We start from the raw sequence: 18,462 nt of genomic DNA on the forward strand, positions 1-18,462 counted from the left end.
ACATAGTCTTTACCAACTTTTTCAGTGACAGAGGAAAACTGACATTATACACTTCATGACTGAGGATGATAAACGAGCAGACTTTAAAGTTGTTCCGATCACAACAAACTCATGCAGAAATGTGCACCTTGTTTCTAGGAGATGACTGACATATAAAAACAATGTGTTCTAAAATCGGCTGAAAATATTAAACATGTGTGGTGGATTTAGAGTCTGGAGCTTTAAAAATTGTATGTGACCGTCGTACACTATGTGATTTTCTTTGGAATCTGTCAACTCAAATCTGCAGACTGGCTTTGACTTTCGACAACTAGCATAGGCTTCTTCAAAATGTAAATCTGTGGAAAATTAATGCAAAAATCATGTAGTGGATTCCAGGCTTTAAACTACATGGCACAAGCTGATTGGTTCACATTGTACATGCAGCCAATGAGCTTGCTGCTTTACATTTAAATGGTTTGTTAGCATTCACTAGAGCATTTCACAGCACACTTCAGAGTTTCTCTGCAACCCACCTCCTTCCCCATCTCCACCTGCTGCTATGGGTTGTTCTATGTATATGAAATTTATGCAGCAGAAGTGTCTTTAATACTCAAAGTACTGAATCACCATACAGTATGTATTGGCAGTAGCATGTTCCTGTACTTGCTTTGCAGCAGCAGCAATATTGTACAGCAACAGCAATAACCAAAAACAGCAATATAGCAGTGTAGCAGTTCTATTCCACCAATATCAAATGCATGAATATTGTCATATCCATTACCGTGCAAAAATCTTCAGCGAGTTGTCCTGATAGAAATCCGTTTCTATATATATCCCCTGTTTCAGATGATCCAGTCACCCCTCAGATGCCCAGTAACGACAGCATGCCCAGCTATTGCAGGAATGAGGATGGTGATATCTTCTTGGCCGCTGAGTCCTGGAAGCCCAACGTCTGCTCCAGCTGCGTGTGTCTAGACGGGGCTATCAGCTGCTTCTCTGAGTCCTGCCCCCCAGTCAACTGCGCCCGACCCGTGCTCAGGAAGGGCCAGTGTTGCCCATACTGTCTAGGTATGTAAATCTATACACAGCTGAATATCATATTGCCCCGGATCAGACAGCCAAGTTAAGTTGCCTTCTGATCATTTGTGGGTGTTACTGACACGGCTATGACCGAGCGTCTCTCGCACCTACCTCTTCACCAGATGCCACGCCAAGGGCCGTGTGTCATTTCAACGGGAAGACGTACATGGACGAGGAACGATGGGACATTGACAGCTGCACTCACTGCTACTGCCTGCAAGGCCAGACCCTCTGCTCGACTGTCAGCTGTCCTGTCTTACCCTGCCATCAGCCGGTCACTGTGGAGGGCAGCTGCTGCCCCATGTGTCCAGGTCAGGATTTATGTGCTGTGCTCACATAGAGATTAGATCAGATGGGTAGAACGGAATGAGAGACAGTGAATCTGCATGGAAAATACAAAACAGACATGCTACTCAGAGTTTATTTGCATGGTTAAAATATTTAATCAGGTGGCATCACAAACAATGTACAACCTTTATCAGAACTAGTGTCAATTGACTACTTTACAATGACTAGAATATAGGACAGTGTCAGCTGTAGTACCCTGCAGTTTTGCTCTCTGTAACATGTCTGTCTCTCTCATTCATGTTCTCTCTTTATCTGGTTGTCTCTCACTCTCTGTCTGGCTCTCATAAAGCAATGTTTACTCAGAACCTTCTCTCTAATTGAATGGGTCTTTTGTCTAAATACAGACTCGTTGAGATGAATCATTTAAAAGGATTGATTAAGTCGAAGCCGGACAGAGGCTAAATTAGCTCTCTTTGCATTTGGGAGATAATGTCATTGATCACGGCCCTCTTTATTGCTGTGTCACTTGGCTCTGGATCAGTGAGGGGGTTGAGAGCGGTGTCTTGTGCACTCTGGGTAATCACTCACCCTTTGGTGCTTTCCCACTCAAAGACGCAGCTCTGAAGATGAGCTTTTAATTAGCCTGCGGCCCGTAATTTCACACTGACCCGAATCTTTTTTGTTCTGAGTAGGCACTTCTTGACTCCTCTTAATGTAGTTACGATTTGTATTATGTGCTTTGGTGTATGTTTTTCTGTAACACGCTGTTCTTCTCTCTTTGTATCTTTCTCTGTGTCCCCGTGTCTCTGATATTTTACAGAGAGTTACGCTCCCACAAATGTTCCCATAGAGAAGACAGACCAACGAGGAGACAAGCAGAGACATCAACCAGCCTGGCCAACTCATAGCGAAAACGATATTATGCCACAGTTCAGAGGTACGTACCAGAGTATGGGATGATATATAGACAGCAAGTCTTTGTTGGGCTGTCTTAGCTTAATACATAAAATAAGACACAGCACAACCAGTGTAGTCTGATTCATGAGCAAATGACTTATGAGCCACTTTTTTAAAAGAAGAAATCAAAAAGTCCAATGCATAATGCTTTTTGAATTCTTTGCAGTGCCACAAGGGATGCTGTAGCGAGCTTTAGCATAAAGGTCTTCTTCTACAACCAGTATTCTGGTTAAGGATAAACTAAGCTGCATCTGAATTTTTCATACTCTCTAGTAGGTACTACAGTTGGTTTGAAACTTACTTCACAACTGTTCTGTATAGTATGAATAAGGGTAGTATGAATGAAATTTGGAAGTATTGCATCCACCATGTTTCTACTGTCATGTGACCTATCAGTGTCAGTTGTATCACTTACCTGCCATTCACAAATCCACTCCCTTGGTCTCATGGGATAGTAAAGCGTCTATCGAATGCACACTCCAGAATCTCGGTGGATGTAGGAGTTCATCAGGGTACTTTTTGTCTAGATATTTTCAGATATACTTCTCTTTTAACATTCTGTACAGTATAGTATGGAAGTAAGAATCATTCGGACAGCACACATCTCATGGAGGAGCAACATTTAGAAAATAATTCATTTGACAAGTTAGTTCATCTAGTTAAGCTGTTTTAAGATACTTAATTGCAAACTTAAGCTGTTAGCGTGTTTATACCTAACTATGATTTCTCCCGATTTCATTCCATCGAGTAATTTCATGTACTTGTGGTAGAGAATTGGTGAGAAAATTATGTAACTTCTGAAGTAATTTTAATCAAACTTCACTTTAACAAAACTGGCTGTTTGTTTCTTTTGATTTTCTCTGTTAGCAATCTGTAATTTCTTCTTGATTTTCCATGTGTTGCTTTTGTTAAGGCTGATTTGAGTGGGATGTCTGTCTGTCAAGACTCTGGCATTTGCCTTAATTGCTGACATGGATGTCTGACATTACCTGCTTTTACAATCAAGCCCAATTTGCATTTCATATGGCATGATTCAATTCTGAATTGTTCTGCATCGCCCCAGTGAGTCACTGCTCAATGAGTCACGGCTATCAGGTGCAAAATGTGCCAACAGGTGTGTTGTGGGTTGTTTCAGGTGACTATGGAAGTCTGCAGATGCCCTACCTAGATGGCAAGACACGTTTACCCAGTGAGGATGCTGGTCTGCACTGGGCCTGGGTGGCACTGCCCATCCTAATGATGATGCTCACTATCGCCGCCCTGCTGTTGGTCAACCAGCGTAAGCAGTGGATCCCTGTGCCTTGCTACCGCACACCCAATAAGGTACCTGCCTATATGTCCCAGTTTGCTACATGAATACTAGGGGTGGGTGATATCCTGGGAGACACGATTAATCGGTAGAAATTTGCCAAAAGGTAAAGATTTTGCACTGTTGTCTCTATCAAGGTTACACACTGATGTGACATTGCTGTGCTATGTGGTCACAAAAACATATAATTTGCATGCATTTTTAAGCATTGCAAATGATAAATGGTTTAAGCCTTTGAAACACAATCAGCAGCGAAAGAAATCTAATTTCGCTATATGAAGCGCTGTCTGAGAGACCATGTCTGAGCGCTGTCAGAGAAGTGCACACAAGTTAAGACAATGCTCATAGAACGTGGGAGTATTGAACGGAGATATTTTGCCAAAATGCCCATCTTTGCAAGTATCCTCGTAAAATGTAATTTAGGTCTTAAAACTGTAAGCAATTGAAAAGAAAACAACATGTATAACAGTATATTGGATCCGGGCAGCTCTTAAAGTGACAGCAGTCTAAAATTCCTGCTGTCTGTCATTCATGTTTATCAAACAACAAAAGAAAGAAAATCTCTCACTGCTCTTGACTAAATCACTTTTGTAACTTTAATAATAAGATATATATTTAATTTACACAATAAAAGTATGGAGTTTTTTTATACATAGTGTTTTATACATTTTATACAGTATTTTTTGTCCCATTGCTTTTGATTAGTTTCTTATTCTTATTTTATTGCTGATTGTTTACTTGTTTTTAGTGAGCTGCATTCATTTTTTGTAATATTGAAAGTGGTGACAAGAATTGTGTATTTTTTATGGTTTTATGGTATCAAAATGTTGATATCATAAAGACTTTATTTAAAAAAATATCGCTACTGTGAAATCAAATTACTCAAATCGTGATATATGATTTTGGTCATATCGGCCACATCTAAAGGATACAATCACTTAACATACCAAATGGGATGCAGAATTGCAGAATTTTAATTATGATTACGTTTAAGTTTATAATGTTTATTTTAATGACCAAAAATGGTACTTAAGGCTTGAATATGCCACACAACTTTAAAATAACAACTTTTAAAACACTGGGCATCATACTTTTGCTGGCTTTGTAAATGGTTACAGAGAAACACTGGCCACTAAACAAGGGTAACACACTACCAGACTTTCAATTTGGTCTGAAAACAACAAACTCATGCAGAAACATGCACCTCATTGCCAGGAGACACATGACAAATAAAAATTGTCTATGCCCTTTTTATACTAACTATGTGATTTTCTGTGAAATATGTCACCCAGCATGGGCTCCACAAGACTTAAATTGGAACAAAAATCTAGGCAAAAGTTGTGTGGTGTCTTCCAGCATTTAGTTGCATAAGAATGACTGTATTTTGTATTTTATTTGTCCTGTGTAGCCCACCTGTCTCAATAACCAGCTGGTGTATGTGGACTGCCAGAAGGGAACAAAGGTCCAGGTGGACAGTTCCCAACGCATGCTCCGCATTGCAGATCCTGACTCGAGATACAGCGGTTACTACAGCATGCAGAAACACAACAACCTGCAAGCTGACAACTTCTACCAGACCGCGTGAGACACAGCAGAGAGAGAGAGAGTGAGTGAACGAGAAAGAGAGAGACTGAGCCTGTGTTCAGCTGCCAAACCTTTGCGGCACATGGACACCTACTAAAAAACTGTTGAGACGGACAAAACCACCAAACCAAGTGGTCAGAGAAGAGACCCTGATACTGAATAACAATTATAATATTCACATAAGTCACTCCAAGCAAATCGAAAACATATTTCACACCTTGACACCCGAAAGTCTCACCAGGAGATGGAAGCAGCACCTATGTAACTGAAACATTATGGAGTGTGGTTGTTAAATTGGACAGGACTCTTCCAGAATACTTTTGTGAATCAGAGGTATGGTAGGTTGAGCATCTTTTGTGAGTAAGCGTGAGTTTTCGTGGATGTTCAGGCACAAGTTGAAGGTAGTCGTGAAGTCTAATGAACGTTTTTTTGGGATTAGGACAACTGGGGTGTATTTTGTTTGTTTGTTGTTTGTTTGTTGTTTGTTTGTTTTCAACCATATTTTTCCTGCATTCCTAACTTTTTTCTGTTGGAAAAGAGAGAAATTATTTTAGGAGTGATAACTTTGACACAAGTGCTTGTGTGAACACTTAACGCTGAACCAAAGCTTCTCTGTCTATGAAACCTGATATTCCCAGATCCGTCGAGAGGCCGAGAAGGGACGTTCACTTCCCTGAGACAGAGGAGGCGCTGGACTGTGTACGGAGCACAGCAGAGAGATGAGTAGAGGGAAAAAAAAGAGGGAAAATCAGATGAAAGAAATTCTGTTGTTGGAACATATGCAGTTTTGTAGAAGATGCTACTGTAAGATTGCTATTTCCCCAGTGTTGTGGGTTGAGTTTGGCCATTTTTCTTTTCTCTGTTAAAGACAAAAGGAGGAAAAGCCGAGTAAACTGCTCTGTGGACATGAGTTCTTCCTGTTAATGGATGTGTGGGGTCTCAATGTTGTATTTCTGCTTATATGTACGAGCGTTTTCCCATTTAATCATACAAACACCATTTGCTCTTTCTCCCACAACTAAGGGCAGATTGACACTCCTAGCAAATATATATTTTCCTGAAACGAATCCGAGAATTGTGAAGCGAGATGCAGGAACATAGCAAGAGTGGTTTGGATTTGAGGCTATGCTTTACAAGTGCTGCTTTTTCTTTTTTGCTTTGATTCTTTAAACCTCATTTTGTCGCGATGAAAACCAGTAGTGAGGATTGTTTGCGTCTTTAAGAAACATTTACCAGGAAAACAGAATCAAAGGGCCTGCGAGCAGAATGGGTTTTTGTGCAAATCGCTTGTAAAAACATTTGTACGTTTCTGAAGTTTAGCAGTGTTTGTGTGGATTTGTAACTAGGGGTGTAACGGTACACACATTCGCACCGAAAATTTTCAGTACAGCAGTCCATGCACATTTTAATTACTGCATGTGTGTGGAACACATTTAGAAATTATAAAGTATATTGATATATTTTCCAATGAGGATTGTAGGAAAATACCATTTTTATCGATATACTTTGATGTTGAGAATGCATTTGAAAATGAAACGCAGAACACAGAGTGAGCGGTTGTGAAAAAACCTTAACATGAGACATGCTTTATATTAAGAATTTCAAACTATGCAGATTTCCCTCATTTCAAATGAATGCACTTGAGACATGTTTTCATCAACACATGGCATATTAAAGTTTTATCTTTATCTGTTAATGTTAAAAGTCATGGGAGGGTTTCCATTTTGCAAATGAGGTATTTTGTGTACCACTATACCCCTACTTCTAACTTAAAAAAAATAGTATGTAAAATAAAGCAATAAGCCGCGTGAAACCGTGGTTTACAGTGATTTTATAACAGCTAAGGGGCATTGTGCCTAACAGCGCCCCTTAGCTGTTATAAATTCACTGTAAACCATGGATTCACAGGGATTACTGATTTTATATAAACGGTTAGTCCATATACATGGCAAGGTTACACATAATAAAACAAAGCAAATTTTAATGATATCAGTAAAAACATTTTTCCCCAAAAAAATGTTAAAAGTGATTGCCGGGCTTCAAACTTCAAACGGGGCTCAACCAATCAGAATCAAGGACCGGAACTATCCGTTTTATTTATTTTTTTTATTTTATCCGTAGACATTTTTTTAAATTGATTCATTTTTATAAGATTGGTCTTTACCTAAGATCAATCTGATAAATGATTTCTAAATACTATTAGTTCCGTGAATAATTTAAACAAAAAAGTTGTATACCTGTCGAGATTTTTAGTTTACATACGAATGGTGTTAGGATTGCTTACGTACTAGTAGTACTAACTATTTGCACAAGTTCTAAGTTTCCAAAAATTTACCAATGTTTCTACTAACAAAATTAACACCAATCTAAAAATGACATTGTTAATTATTACTAGTAGTTCTACACATTGACACAGAGCGTTGTTTATGAGAGAATGGTTTTACAAGTGATTTACACAGAAATTGTGCCAGTGTTTTGAGAACGAGGTCTAAACAATGATCAAATTAATTTTGGTAGGGGATCTGAGAGAAACGTATACCGTGGTTAAATGTTTTCCGTTTTTCTTTATTTGTACTGTTCACGAAACTGCCTCTTTTTCTGGAAGCTTTGAAACATTACTGAGGCACCTTTGTGTTCTCATTTTCTAACTGAGAACGAATTTGGCTTCAAAAATCCAAAGCTATTATAGGAACATTTATGTACATATTATTGCTAAAATGAAAAGACCTCAAATATTATGTGAGTATATATGTATGTGTGTATGTATATGTGTTCGCATGTACGTACGAGTGCGCACACACAAACGCACCTGTACGCACACATGACTTCTCTTCATTGGTTCTTAGTTCATTTTCCTAATGAATGTATTTATGATTGAGCAAAATAAGAGATTTATATAATGGCAAACTGATGATGACAGGCATTCCATTGCCTTTCTTGTTTGGTGGTAATTAAAAAAAGCACAGTCGATGATGATACTGAAAGAAAGACAAACATCTCATTCGATCCTTATTTTTGTGTGTGTTTTTTCCCTTTTGTTTTCACATATAGAGCTTTGCTCAGTTGAACGTTTTGGGGCCCATAAGAGTCACTTTGGCTTTGTTTAGACAGGAAAAAAATAATCACGTTTTGGCTTATCCAACTTTTAAATTGATTTTCGTAGTGTGAAATATTAGACCAAGAGAAATCTAATGTTTACAAAAGACAGCGTGGACAGCCAATTCTAAATATTAGATAAAAAAATGTATTTGTGTGCAACAAAGCCTTCGTTTCTGTACGTGAAGCAATGTCACGTCGCCATCCATTGTGATCTTACAGCCGAACGATGAAGCTATAGTTTGATCGTTTCCTGTCATGAGTCCCTTCAGGTGTCAGAACTACTGGAATGTTGATGGACATAAGCTGTTGAAGTGAGGGGGCGGGCAAGGGGCGGGGCATTTGGGAGGGGAATGGGTGGGGCTGGATATTTGTGATAGTTTGTCTTGGTTGTATCTTTATCTATATGTGATATTGTTTGTATAGCTATACAACTTGGCACTTTTATATAGAGAGAAGTAACCTATGTGTTTCTTTCTTGTTTTGGTTTAGTTTGTTTTCTAACTAATCTTTTTAGTAGACAGAGTTTGCCCTTAATTTGGAATGTCTTTTTTTCCTCCTAAACCCTTGTGGGACCCTGTGCAACAGTAATCTGGTGAATCTCATAAAAACACTTCCAAGTCACATTTTACCCCTAAATCAAATGCATATATATACTGAGATCTGAGAATCTGAAGCCTATTTTTAAGACACTGTTTGCATTATAATATAATTTTTTACGACAATTAAGCACACGTTCTCCGAAACATTGTTTATTTTTCCTTTTTTGTTGTCTATTAAAAGCAGATTAATCAAAGTATTTTTTATAAATATATTTATATTTCAAAGGAAAAAAATTCTCGTTAGTTATAGAAATTTTTGAAATTTTTTGTATTACGGTAATGATAGTTGTGATGGAAAATGTGCTTTATTGTCTTGAAAGTTGTCGTGAATTATCACGTGTAAATGAATAATGGTTTTATTTTCTTTGTGAATTTTCTTTTTTTGAGTGGATTCACATAATTTGTTTCAGAACTTTTCAACTGCAACATTCAATTATGTAATAAATACAATACTTAGGCACATCTTCACAACATCATTTACTGTATTATGACCACAAAATTGTGGTTTAGCCTTGATTCAAGCACGTAAATGTGTAGATATAACTGATGATATAAGGCTAATTACAGAGATTTGGACCTTCACTCCTGTTTATTCTTTACAACGTTTCTGTTTTGTGGAAGTGAAACGATTAGTAGCCCTGTCTTTCAGTCACGGCCAATCAAAAAGCATCAGAGAGAGGGTAAACAAGAATTATTAATGGTTTGCTGTAGAGGACCCAACCACCTTTACAAAAATAAACTCAACAGCATTTCAGCAAGATGTCATCCATATTTAATGAGCAATGTGAAATCTGTGCATAGCCCACTTTCAGGTTGAAATGCAATTTCCACACAAAACAACATTTCCTCCTCATTGCCTCTGAATACTGTGCTTGAGTTTATAGATGAAAGCCAGTGAACACCACTGACTGGATTTGATTTGATTTGATTCAGCCAGACCTGCTCATTCATTTGGGTCTCACGGGGTGTAGTCTTGATTTTATTTTTTTATTTTTGTGCATTCTCTAAGTATTGTTGTAAATACTTGAGTGTCACTCGCCAAAACGTAAAAAAAAAAAAAAAGGTATGGAGAAAATAAGAATTAGAGATGTAATATATTGTCTATGACCTTAATAATTTATTGTTGAGCAGAAAAACTGAACTTAGCGGAGGATGCAGCTCAAATCACAGATGTTTGCATTGTGTCGATCTCTCAAAGAGCGTTTCAAAGTTCAGTTTCCGTTTGTTCTTTATTTTTGTTTTTTTTATATTATTTTGTTTTTTTTGAGAGCACACCATTTTTACAAAAGGATGCTAAGCAAGTTCGTTTGTTCCAAGAAATTGAAGCCCAAGAAGCTTCTAGAAATGTGTCCCCGTTTCTCCTCTCCTCCCTCTCATTCTTTCTTTCTACATAAAATATCCACCCTTCTGGAGTTTGTGTTCTACTGGTGTTTAATGTTCATGTAAAAAAAATAATAATGTCAACATGGGTCATGATACTGCAGATTTATAAAAAGGGTAGATGAAAAGTTGACTCAGAATTCCTGTAGCACAGCAGATTTTTTCCAGTTTCTTGTATTATTTTGTTTCTTTGCAGCACAATAAATACTTTTTAAACAACTGAGAGTCTTGTCATGTTTATGATCTGTGCTACAGCTCATTAGAATTAGCAAAGTTACTGCCAAAAGGATAGAATCCAGTTTTTTTTTTCTTTTGAAATTTTCAGAAATCAAAGACGACGTGAAATTACATTTACAATACATATTTTAATCTGAGTGAAAAGGGAAAAAAAATAGATTTAATTTTAATCAATTAAGTGAAAAATTGCTGAGGCTGTCAAGCTGAATACATAAATAAATAAATATTACATGCCCTATAGTTGCTGTAATTATGGCAATTTTATAAGTTTGAGTTATAGTTCACCCAAAAATTAAAAGTCTGTCAATAATGAATAACCATTATGTCCACTCCAAACCCATAAGACCTTCATTAATCTTCTGAAAACAAATTAAGATGTTTCTGATGAAATCCGAGAGCTTTCTGCTTTCAATATAAAATAATAATAATAATAATAATAATAATAATGAACCTGAAAGGTATAGTTCACCCAAAATAGAAAATAATTTATAGAAGTCAATGTTTGGCTATACATTCTTCAAAATATCTTCTGTGTTCAAAAGAAGAAAGATGATGAAATTATTATGATAGAATTGCATTTTGGGGTGAACTATCCCCTTAAATTAATTGCATTCACAAACTGATGAAAACATGTGTATGTGAATATATTTAATAAGAAAAAAATCTAATTTGTTTTCCATGGAAACAAGGGTTTAAAACAGGCGCTGGCTCGTCTAAAATATTCATCCACAACATGATAGACCTCTATATAAATTTAAACAATAATAAATTATAAAAGTGTTCAGCACTCTGCAACAAATATGTTTCCGATTTTCCATACTATTTTAAGTCGTAAAGTAAGCAGTATATATTTAAATCCAGCGCATGACTTTAGCAGGCATGTATACATGCTATAAGCATGATAAGCCCTCCCGAGCTCAACAGCGCCCCACAATTTTACAACATAAATCTGTGGTGAAAAGTGGAATTGCAGCGCGCTCTAATTGAGAGCCACTGGGGCAGATGTGAGACTGCCCCGATTATTTTCACGCTACCTTACGTGAACCTCGCTCCACCAAGACGATATCCATCCGCTTCAGCTCCACAACTTGTAACATTCTAAATCGGCATTTGGAAGGACATATCTGACAAAATTTTGTCCGCATGTGTTCAGAGAATAGAATATAAACTTTACAAAATATTTTTCATTTAGGCTATTGTGCAACGACCCAGAATCTGCCCCCACCTAAATTTACTTTCAGGAGCCGTTACTGGTTTAAAATAACAAAGGGTATTATTGAGAGTTGGGTATATTGGGTATAAAGGGTAAATGATGGCATGGGCTAATTGTCAAGTATTTTAACACATTCAATAAAGCACTGACATGCATGTTCATGTACAGTGAACCATGCAGATTTATTTAGCAATAAACATGACATGTCTCTACTTGTATAGACAATACATTTGGTATATGTGATAGAAAGCTTTGCTGCTTGAGTTGGTGTAACTGACCGTAAGAATCATTATAAACACATTACGTCCTCACACACAATAACGTTTTCACACGCTGCATTAAACCACGTCAATCCCTTTAGAAAATCAATGGCATTGCATTATTATAATTTTTCTCTTTCTAAATCGTAATTTGAGTGTTTCACTCTGCTTTAATCGCTGCCATGTCACTTGTGCGCAGAATGGCGGTGGTCGTTGATCTTTAGAGGACCTTTTGCCATGAGTAATAATGAATGACCAAACACTTAAAAAATGCCAGTGAGCTATAATGACTGCCGTTACACAATCTGAACACTGAGGGGCGACAGAGTGCCGCGAAACTTTCCGTACTACTGCGCTGTAAAAGATGCTGATACTGGTTTGAGAGTCACATGAATGGCACTAAAGAGAAAATGTAAAACAAAAATATAGTGCTTAACATATTGGAGTATGAAGATGATGGGATGTGACGGCAGTGACAGGATATTAAGTCAGCACTCCTAGTTAGTGGCTGTCCTGTGTTCCACATTATATCACATGATTGTCCACAAGGAGAGAATCATCAGGGACAGACTTACAAGCATTTCAGCTTGTGTAGAGCCCTTCAAGGACAATTCACTTTCAAATTAAAAAGCTGCCATTTAATGCACTCACCCTCATGTCATCAAACCCTTTTGCAGGTGTTTTTACTTGATTGAGTGTGTTCTGTTGTTGTTATTGTTTGTTTTTGTTATTGGCCAACACCTTAAAGGGATGGTTCACCCAAAAATGACAAATTATGTCATTAATAACTCACCCTCATGTCATTCCAAACCAGTAAGACCTCCACTGATCTTCGGAACATAATTTAAGATTTTTTAGATTTAGTCCCTCCACTGAAGCTGTGTGTATGGTATACTGTCCATGTCCAGAAAGGTAAGAAAAACATCATCAAAGCAGTCCATGTGACATCAGAGGGACAGTTAGAATTTTTTGAAGCATCGAAAATACATTTTGGTCCAAAAATAGCAAAAACTACGACTTTATTCAGCATTGTCTTGTCTTCTTTATTTTTAAATATTTGACACTTGTATTATTAATAACAATATATTATTGCAATAATAATAATAACAATATGTGTTATTTTTTAAATATTTGACAATTATCAATAAACTACTGCAAAATGTCTAAAAGTATCAAAGAGTACATTTCAGAGATTTGTTTGCAGCTTTGAAACTGTCACTGAAGGTGAATAGATCATGTTAGAATTTGAATCTTACATGCTGGCAGTATCTGCCATGACAAAGTCTAACAGTGGTTATTAAATATTTGCTGGAAGGTCATGAGAATGCTCTGTACTGTTCTGGAGGCAACACCGTCACACGAGGTTAATCTATATCATTTATCCATGCTATATGGAAAACTTGATTGATTTCAGAGGGAGCCAGATGACATTTACCAACGTACTGATCCAGAGACATTTGTAAGGTTTTTACAATCAAGGTGCAAGTTGATAAAGGAAGGGCTGCGTTAGAAAGCGAAGCTTGGCTCCGTAAATGCATAACAGTTCTTCGGGCGTTCACGAATGTTGATGTTCAGGTTGTTAGACTATTTCATGCTCCACTTCTTGCGATTATACGACACTGAGGTAAGAGATTCAAGACACAAACAGCCGGCTTCATTTATACAGAATGAGAACACAGTGCAAGCATAAAGAAACAAGCCATGCCAAGAAAAACTAGAATATACGACAATGTCCTCTAATAGCATATTTGCTGTTTACTGTAGTATATTACGCTCAATCTTTTTTTCCCATGTGGTGGCCTACAATAAACCTCTTTGTTTGCCACCATTTGCGTATGGGCATTTGCATAGAGTTTTGTGTGATATGGAGTGAATGTCAACTCTGACCTTTTGTCCCTTTTTCATTTTCATAATTGACCAGGCATGGCAGAAATGTCCATCAGCTAATCCTCTTACTGTGGCTCTTACGCCAGCTCTGTCAGAGTTAATGGAACAAGCTGCTACGAACCAGCAAGTGGAGAACGGCCAAGTCCCGCTGGCAAACAGCATGCGGCAAGTGCAGTTCCCTCTATTAAGCCCCATTAAATTAGTATTCATTTTAATATTAATTGTTCTCTTCAATTATTGATCGTTATAATGACTGGATATTATGGAATTATTTCTGATTATTACAGTCCATGCATGAGGAAAAGTCAGAGGTGGAGGTGCACATGGCAGTAATTCATTATTAGAATTAGTGTATAACATTAGCTAGATACACACACAAAGGAATACTGTCCAGGGCTGCATTTCCCAAAAGCCTTGTAAGCCTAAATTGATCGTACTGTAACTCCATTGGTTTCAACAGGTCTATGATATACTTAATCTTACAACGCTTTTGGGAAACGCAACCCAGACCAGTTCTCAGCTGGTGAGTCATGACCCAAAACGCACCTGATAAGGTTGCAAAAGAAATGCAAGTGATAAAATGAATCTATAGATATATAATTGTGCATGCTACAGAAAAACAATTAAGCTTTTAAAAAAAGCTACTTGTAAATGGGGACAGCCTTGTGGACAGTGCAGCAACATATACATTGCCACTGCGCTACGGGCTTACAGAGTTTGAATCCTGACTCGAGAACCTTCATTTTTATACAGTTATCACTGAAAATAACTTACAGTTCAGCATTATGTATTATGTATATTTGTTAACTGTTCTGAATAATTCCTCAGAATTGTATTAATTTGTTAAAGCTGCAGTTCGTAATTTTTTTGGTGGAAAATCAACCGAAAATCAATATTTGAGCAAGTACATAACCAGTTATGGTTCAAAACTATCCCCTTACTTTAGCTCAATTCACATCAGTTAACTTGTAATAATGTTTTCAGTAGTACAGGTAGGTTTTCACAGAATTCGAGGATGACACTGTGTCTACAGCTACTAGGCTATCGCTTATGAGGATCTGCAAGTGGCAGATTGTTTTTAACCTTTTCTCACAGGAGCAGGAATAATGTCTCACATTAGTTATGCAACCATGGTTCCCTGAGTAGGGAATGAGACACTGCATCCTCTAGGGGTCGCTATGGGGAAATGCCTCGCTATGACCCGTGCCTGAAGCATACATTAAAAAAACACCAACAACATGTTGGCCAGCGACAGCTCATGGTATCACTACCGGTGAGACCATAGACCGTAAAAGAAATGGACACAGCGACCCCATTGGAACTCAATTGAGACAAGTGAAGCCCATTTTTAGCTATTTTTAGCACTTCCGTTTCTGACGCGCAGACTCAAACGAAGCTTGATGACATCAGCAACCTGTCTGACAGATGTGAATCTTCTAGTAGCTGTGCGTGCAAACTGCCATCGTTAATCTTGCAGAGACGGCGAGCTTGAGCGGGGAGTTCTTTGGCGTGAGTGAGCAGGAGTAAGTATTCTGATTTATTTTCTCCCTTGACTTTTTATGCCTCCACGTCCCCCCGATAGCCTCATAGACAGTAAAAGATTGCCTGCGAGCTTCTCCTCCTGTCCACACGGTAATTTCTCTACTGTGCGACAGAGAGTCGAGTGGTTATGACGCAATCGTTAGCCTATTTTTTACAAAAACTGCTTCTACGGGAACATAAAGTAAGATACAAGGTAATGGAGCCTTTTATACATTTTCGTGTTTCTTTAGAAATAATTAACGGACAAATTAAGTCTTTAAACGCCTCAGATGTAAAGTTATTCGCTGTCAAAGTGACGCCAAAATGAATGGGAGTCAATGGGATGCTAACGCAAGTGAAGTTCTGCTACAAGATGGTGGCACGCGGCCGACTTCAACTTCCGGTCGACTTCCTTCCCGCCTGGGTGAGACTATAGTATAAATAGGTGCCGAGACAACACATCATCCACTTCTTTATCTGAAGTTTGCATCCAAAGAATGGCAAGAAACCTAGAGGATGCAGTGTCTCGTTCCCTACTCAGGGAACCATGGTTACATAAGTAAACTGAGACATTCCCTTTCAAGGGAACTTCGAACTGTGTCCTCTAGTGGTCGCTATGGGGAAAGGTATACCCACACCACTATGCTGAGAGGAGTGCATGCCAGAAAACCATGGTGAGCAAAGCTTTAAGGGAGTTGCCCCTGGTATGTTTGATGGCTGTCTGTGACATTATCCCCCACAACCAAAGGCCTAGGCTACATACCCCAAAAACTACTCCTGGGCCTGGGGTAGAACTCAAGGCTTGAAATCAGAAATAGATTCCTTTAAGGAGATAAGAACAAGATCCTAGCATCATACTGAGTCTTGGCCTGTCACACAGGGGCTACCGCTTGCTCTGAGTTTGCTGAAGGAACTGTCTCAATAGATCGCTGCTCGTAGCCCTCACCATACAGGATTTTAGAAAGACCCCAAATTACTAGTGTGAGAATTTACCACATTGTGGATTTTAGAAAGTGTAAAAAGACTACATGTGCACACTTACCATAACATGGATTTTAGGGATACCATTCTAAGGGGCTCTCGTGGCACTCTAAAAGAGCATCCCATAGATGGAAGTGGTGCATCACAAAAACAATATATTTGAGAAGTCATTAACTCAGCCTATGGTTTAATGGTGGAATGGCTAGCAGTAAAATACCTAGCTGAGGGAGCAACACACCCAGCTCTCAGTAGAGAGGGGACGTGACCTAAAGCATGTTCAAATGCCTGAAAGCATAAGCCCAGCCCGGACATCCAGAAAACCATGTGAACTGGAGGTGTCAGAGCAAAGCCTCTGGTGGGAAACATGCACTCCTAAAAGCTGTACTCTTCAAATAAAATAGTCAATGAAGAAGAAAAAGAGGATGACATGTTCTCTCAGCACCTATTTGTACTATAGTCGCACCGGTAGTGACGTCATGTGCTGTCGCCGGCCAAGATGTTGTGGGTATTTTTTTAATGTATGCCTCAGACACGGATCATGACGAGGTGTTTCCCCATAGCGACCCCTAATAGACGCAGTTCAAAGTTCCCTTGAAATGGAATTAAATTTATCATTTTGATGACAGATTGTAATCCAGAAATGATTATGTGTTTATGAAACACATGTAAATGAAATGTAATTATATTCCAGCTTTAAATGTGCTACTGATAACAGATAGCCCAATTAGCACAGTTTGATGTGATATGAGCTAACTGATCGTTGGATTACATCACCATTGGTAGCGCATTTTATTTTAATGCTTTTTTACTAAGTTGGTCAGAACAAACCTGGCAGACTTGTTACTTACTTGTTCAGATGACAATATCCGGTGAAAATTCTTATTTGAGTCATATATTCCAAGACGCAGGCCGGAATCTGTGATTGCAAAGTATAGTAAATATCCACTTTGGTGTGGTTACTGAATGCTACACATACTCCTCAAAACATAAGATTCATCTGCCTTGGAGGCACGTCACCACACAACCCACTCAAGGAAGATAAACAGCTACGATCGAAGGTTTTCAAACAGAGATGGCGACGAAGAGGCAAAACTTACGGACTGCAGCTTTAAGGAATTAACTGTTAATTCATAAACAACAGCACATTTGTCATTTGTTTTGCTTATACCTTGGTCTTATTCACATTCTATATCACATTCAAATTCACCTGCTAAAGTTAAATATGGTATATTTTGCCATGAAAACACTGGTTCACTGTAATATTGATCATTTTAATTATATTTTTGGACATTTGTGTTAAGTTTGTTTTATTCAATTAACAGTTTTGGTACAGTCAGTGTTGGGACACTGATGTTCAAAATAAAATCTGGGTCCTTAAGAAAAACCAGTTAACCATGTCTAAATATCCCATAAAAAAATAAAGGTGCTTAAAAGGTTCCTTACAGCAATGCCATAGAAGAACCATTTTTGGTTTCACAAAGAACCATTCATTCAAAGTTTATTTAAAGAATCCTCTCTTTCTTACCTTTTAATAATCTGAAGAACCTTCTTTCACCAACAAAAAACATTTTGTGAAACATAAAGGTTCTCCAGATGTTAAAGGTTCTTTATGGAACCATTTAAACAAAAAGGTTCTTCTGCAGCATCATGAAGCACCTTTATTTTTAAGAGTGGCAGATTTAATTCCCTCATAGTATGAGTAAGATGGAGCAAGCATACACCACTGACACTTAGAATGAAAAACATACTTCCCCACAGTGTTCGAGTCATCAGCTGACTTTCCTGCCTGGTGCCTCAAACCCCAAATTCTCATCAGCTGACCAGTCCCTGAAGTCTGAACCCAAGACACACACTCACACACTGCTGTATTCAGACCATTCACATGATTACAGGCAGGAAGGCAGCATGACTGCTGAGATGAGTCTCTACACAAGTACATAATACATCAGTAGGTCCTCAATGTTTAGTAAGGATTATCGTCAGCATGAAATCAAAATGGACAATATTTACTTTCTTAGCAAGATTTTGGGTCGCTTTCCCTTGCTTGTGCATTAATCTGTGCACTTTATTCCAAAGAAACTTTTT

The 18,462-nt window shown here is 38.1% G+C and overlaps 1 protein-coding gene across 2 annotated transcripts in view; it reads left to right on the forward strand.

The window, feature by feature from the left end:
- The window catches only part of crim1 (cysteine rich transmembrane BMP regulator 1 (chordin-like)), a 125,387-nt gene extending 114,890 nt beyond the window's left edge, over window positions 1–10,497 (forward strand). For both annotated transcript variants that reach the window (XM_052580124.1, XM_052580125.1), the window contains 5 exons: window positions 829–1,050; window positions 1,185–1,373; window positions 2,171–2,287; window positions 3,443–3,630; window positions 5,025–10,497. In XM_052580124.1, coding sequence (XP_052436084.1) covers window positions 829–1,050; window positions 1,185–1,373; window positions 2,171–2,287; window positions 3,443–3,630; window positions 5,025–5,201 — 893 coding nt within the window. In that variant the 3' untranslated portion in view covers window positions 5,202–10,497. The remainder of the gene's footprint in view (window positions 1–828; window positions 1,051–1,184; window positions 1,374–2,170; window positions 2,288–3,442; window positions 3,631–5,024) is intronic.
- The last annotated feature ends 7,965 nt before the right edge of the window (window positions 10,498–18,462 follow it).

The sequence above is a fragment of the Carassius gibelio genome, chromosome B17 (assembly GCF_023724105.1).
Source record: "Carassius gibelio isolate Cgi1373 ecotype wild population from Czech Republic chromosome B17, carGib1.2-hapl.c, whole genome shotgun sequence".
Classification (NCBI taxonomy): domain Eukaryota; kingdom Metazoa; phylum Chordata; class Actinopteri; order Cypriniformes; family Cyprinidae; genus Carassius; species Carassius gibelio.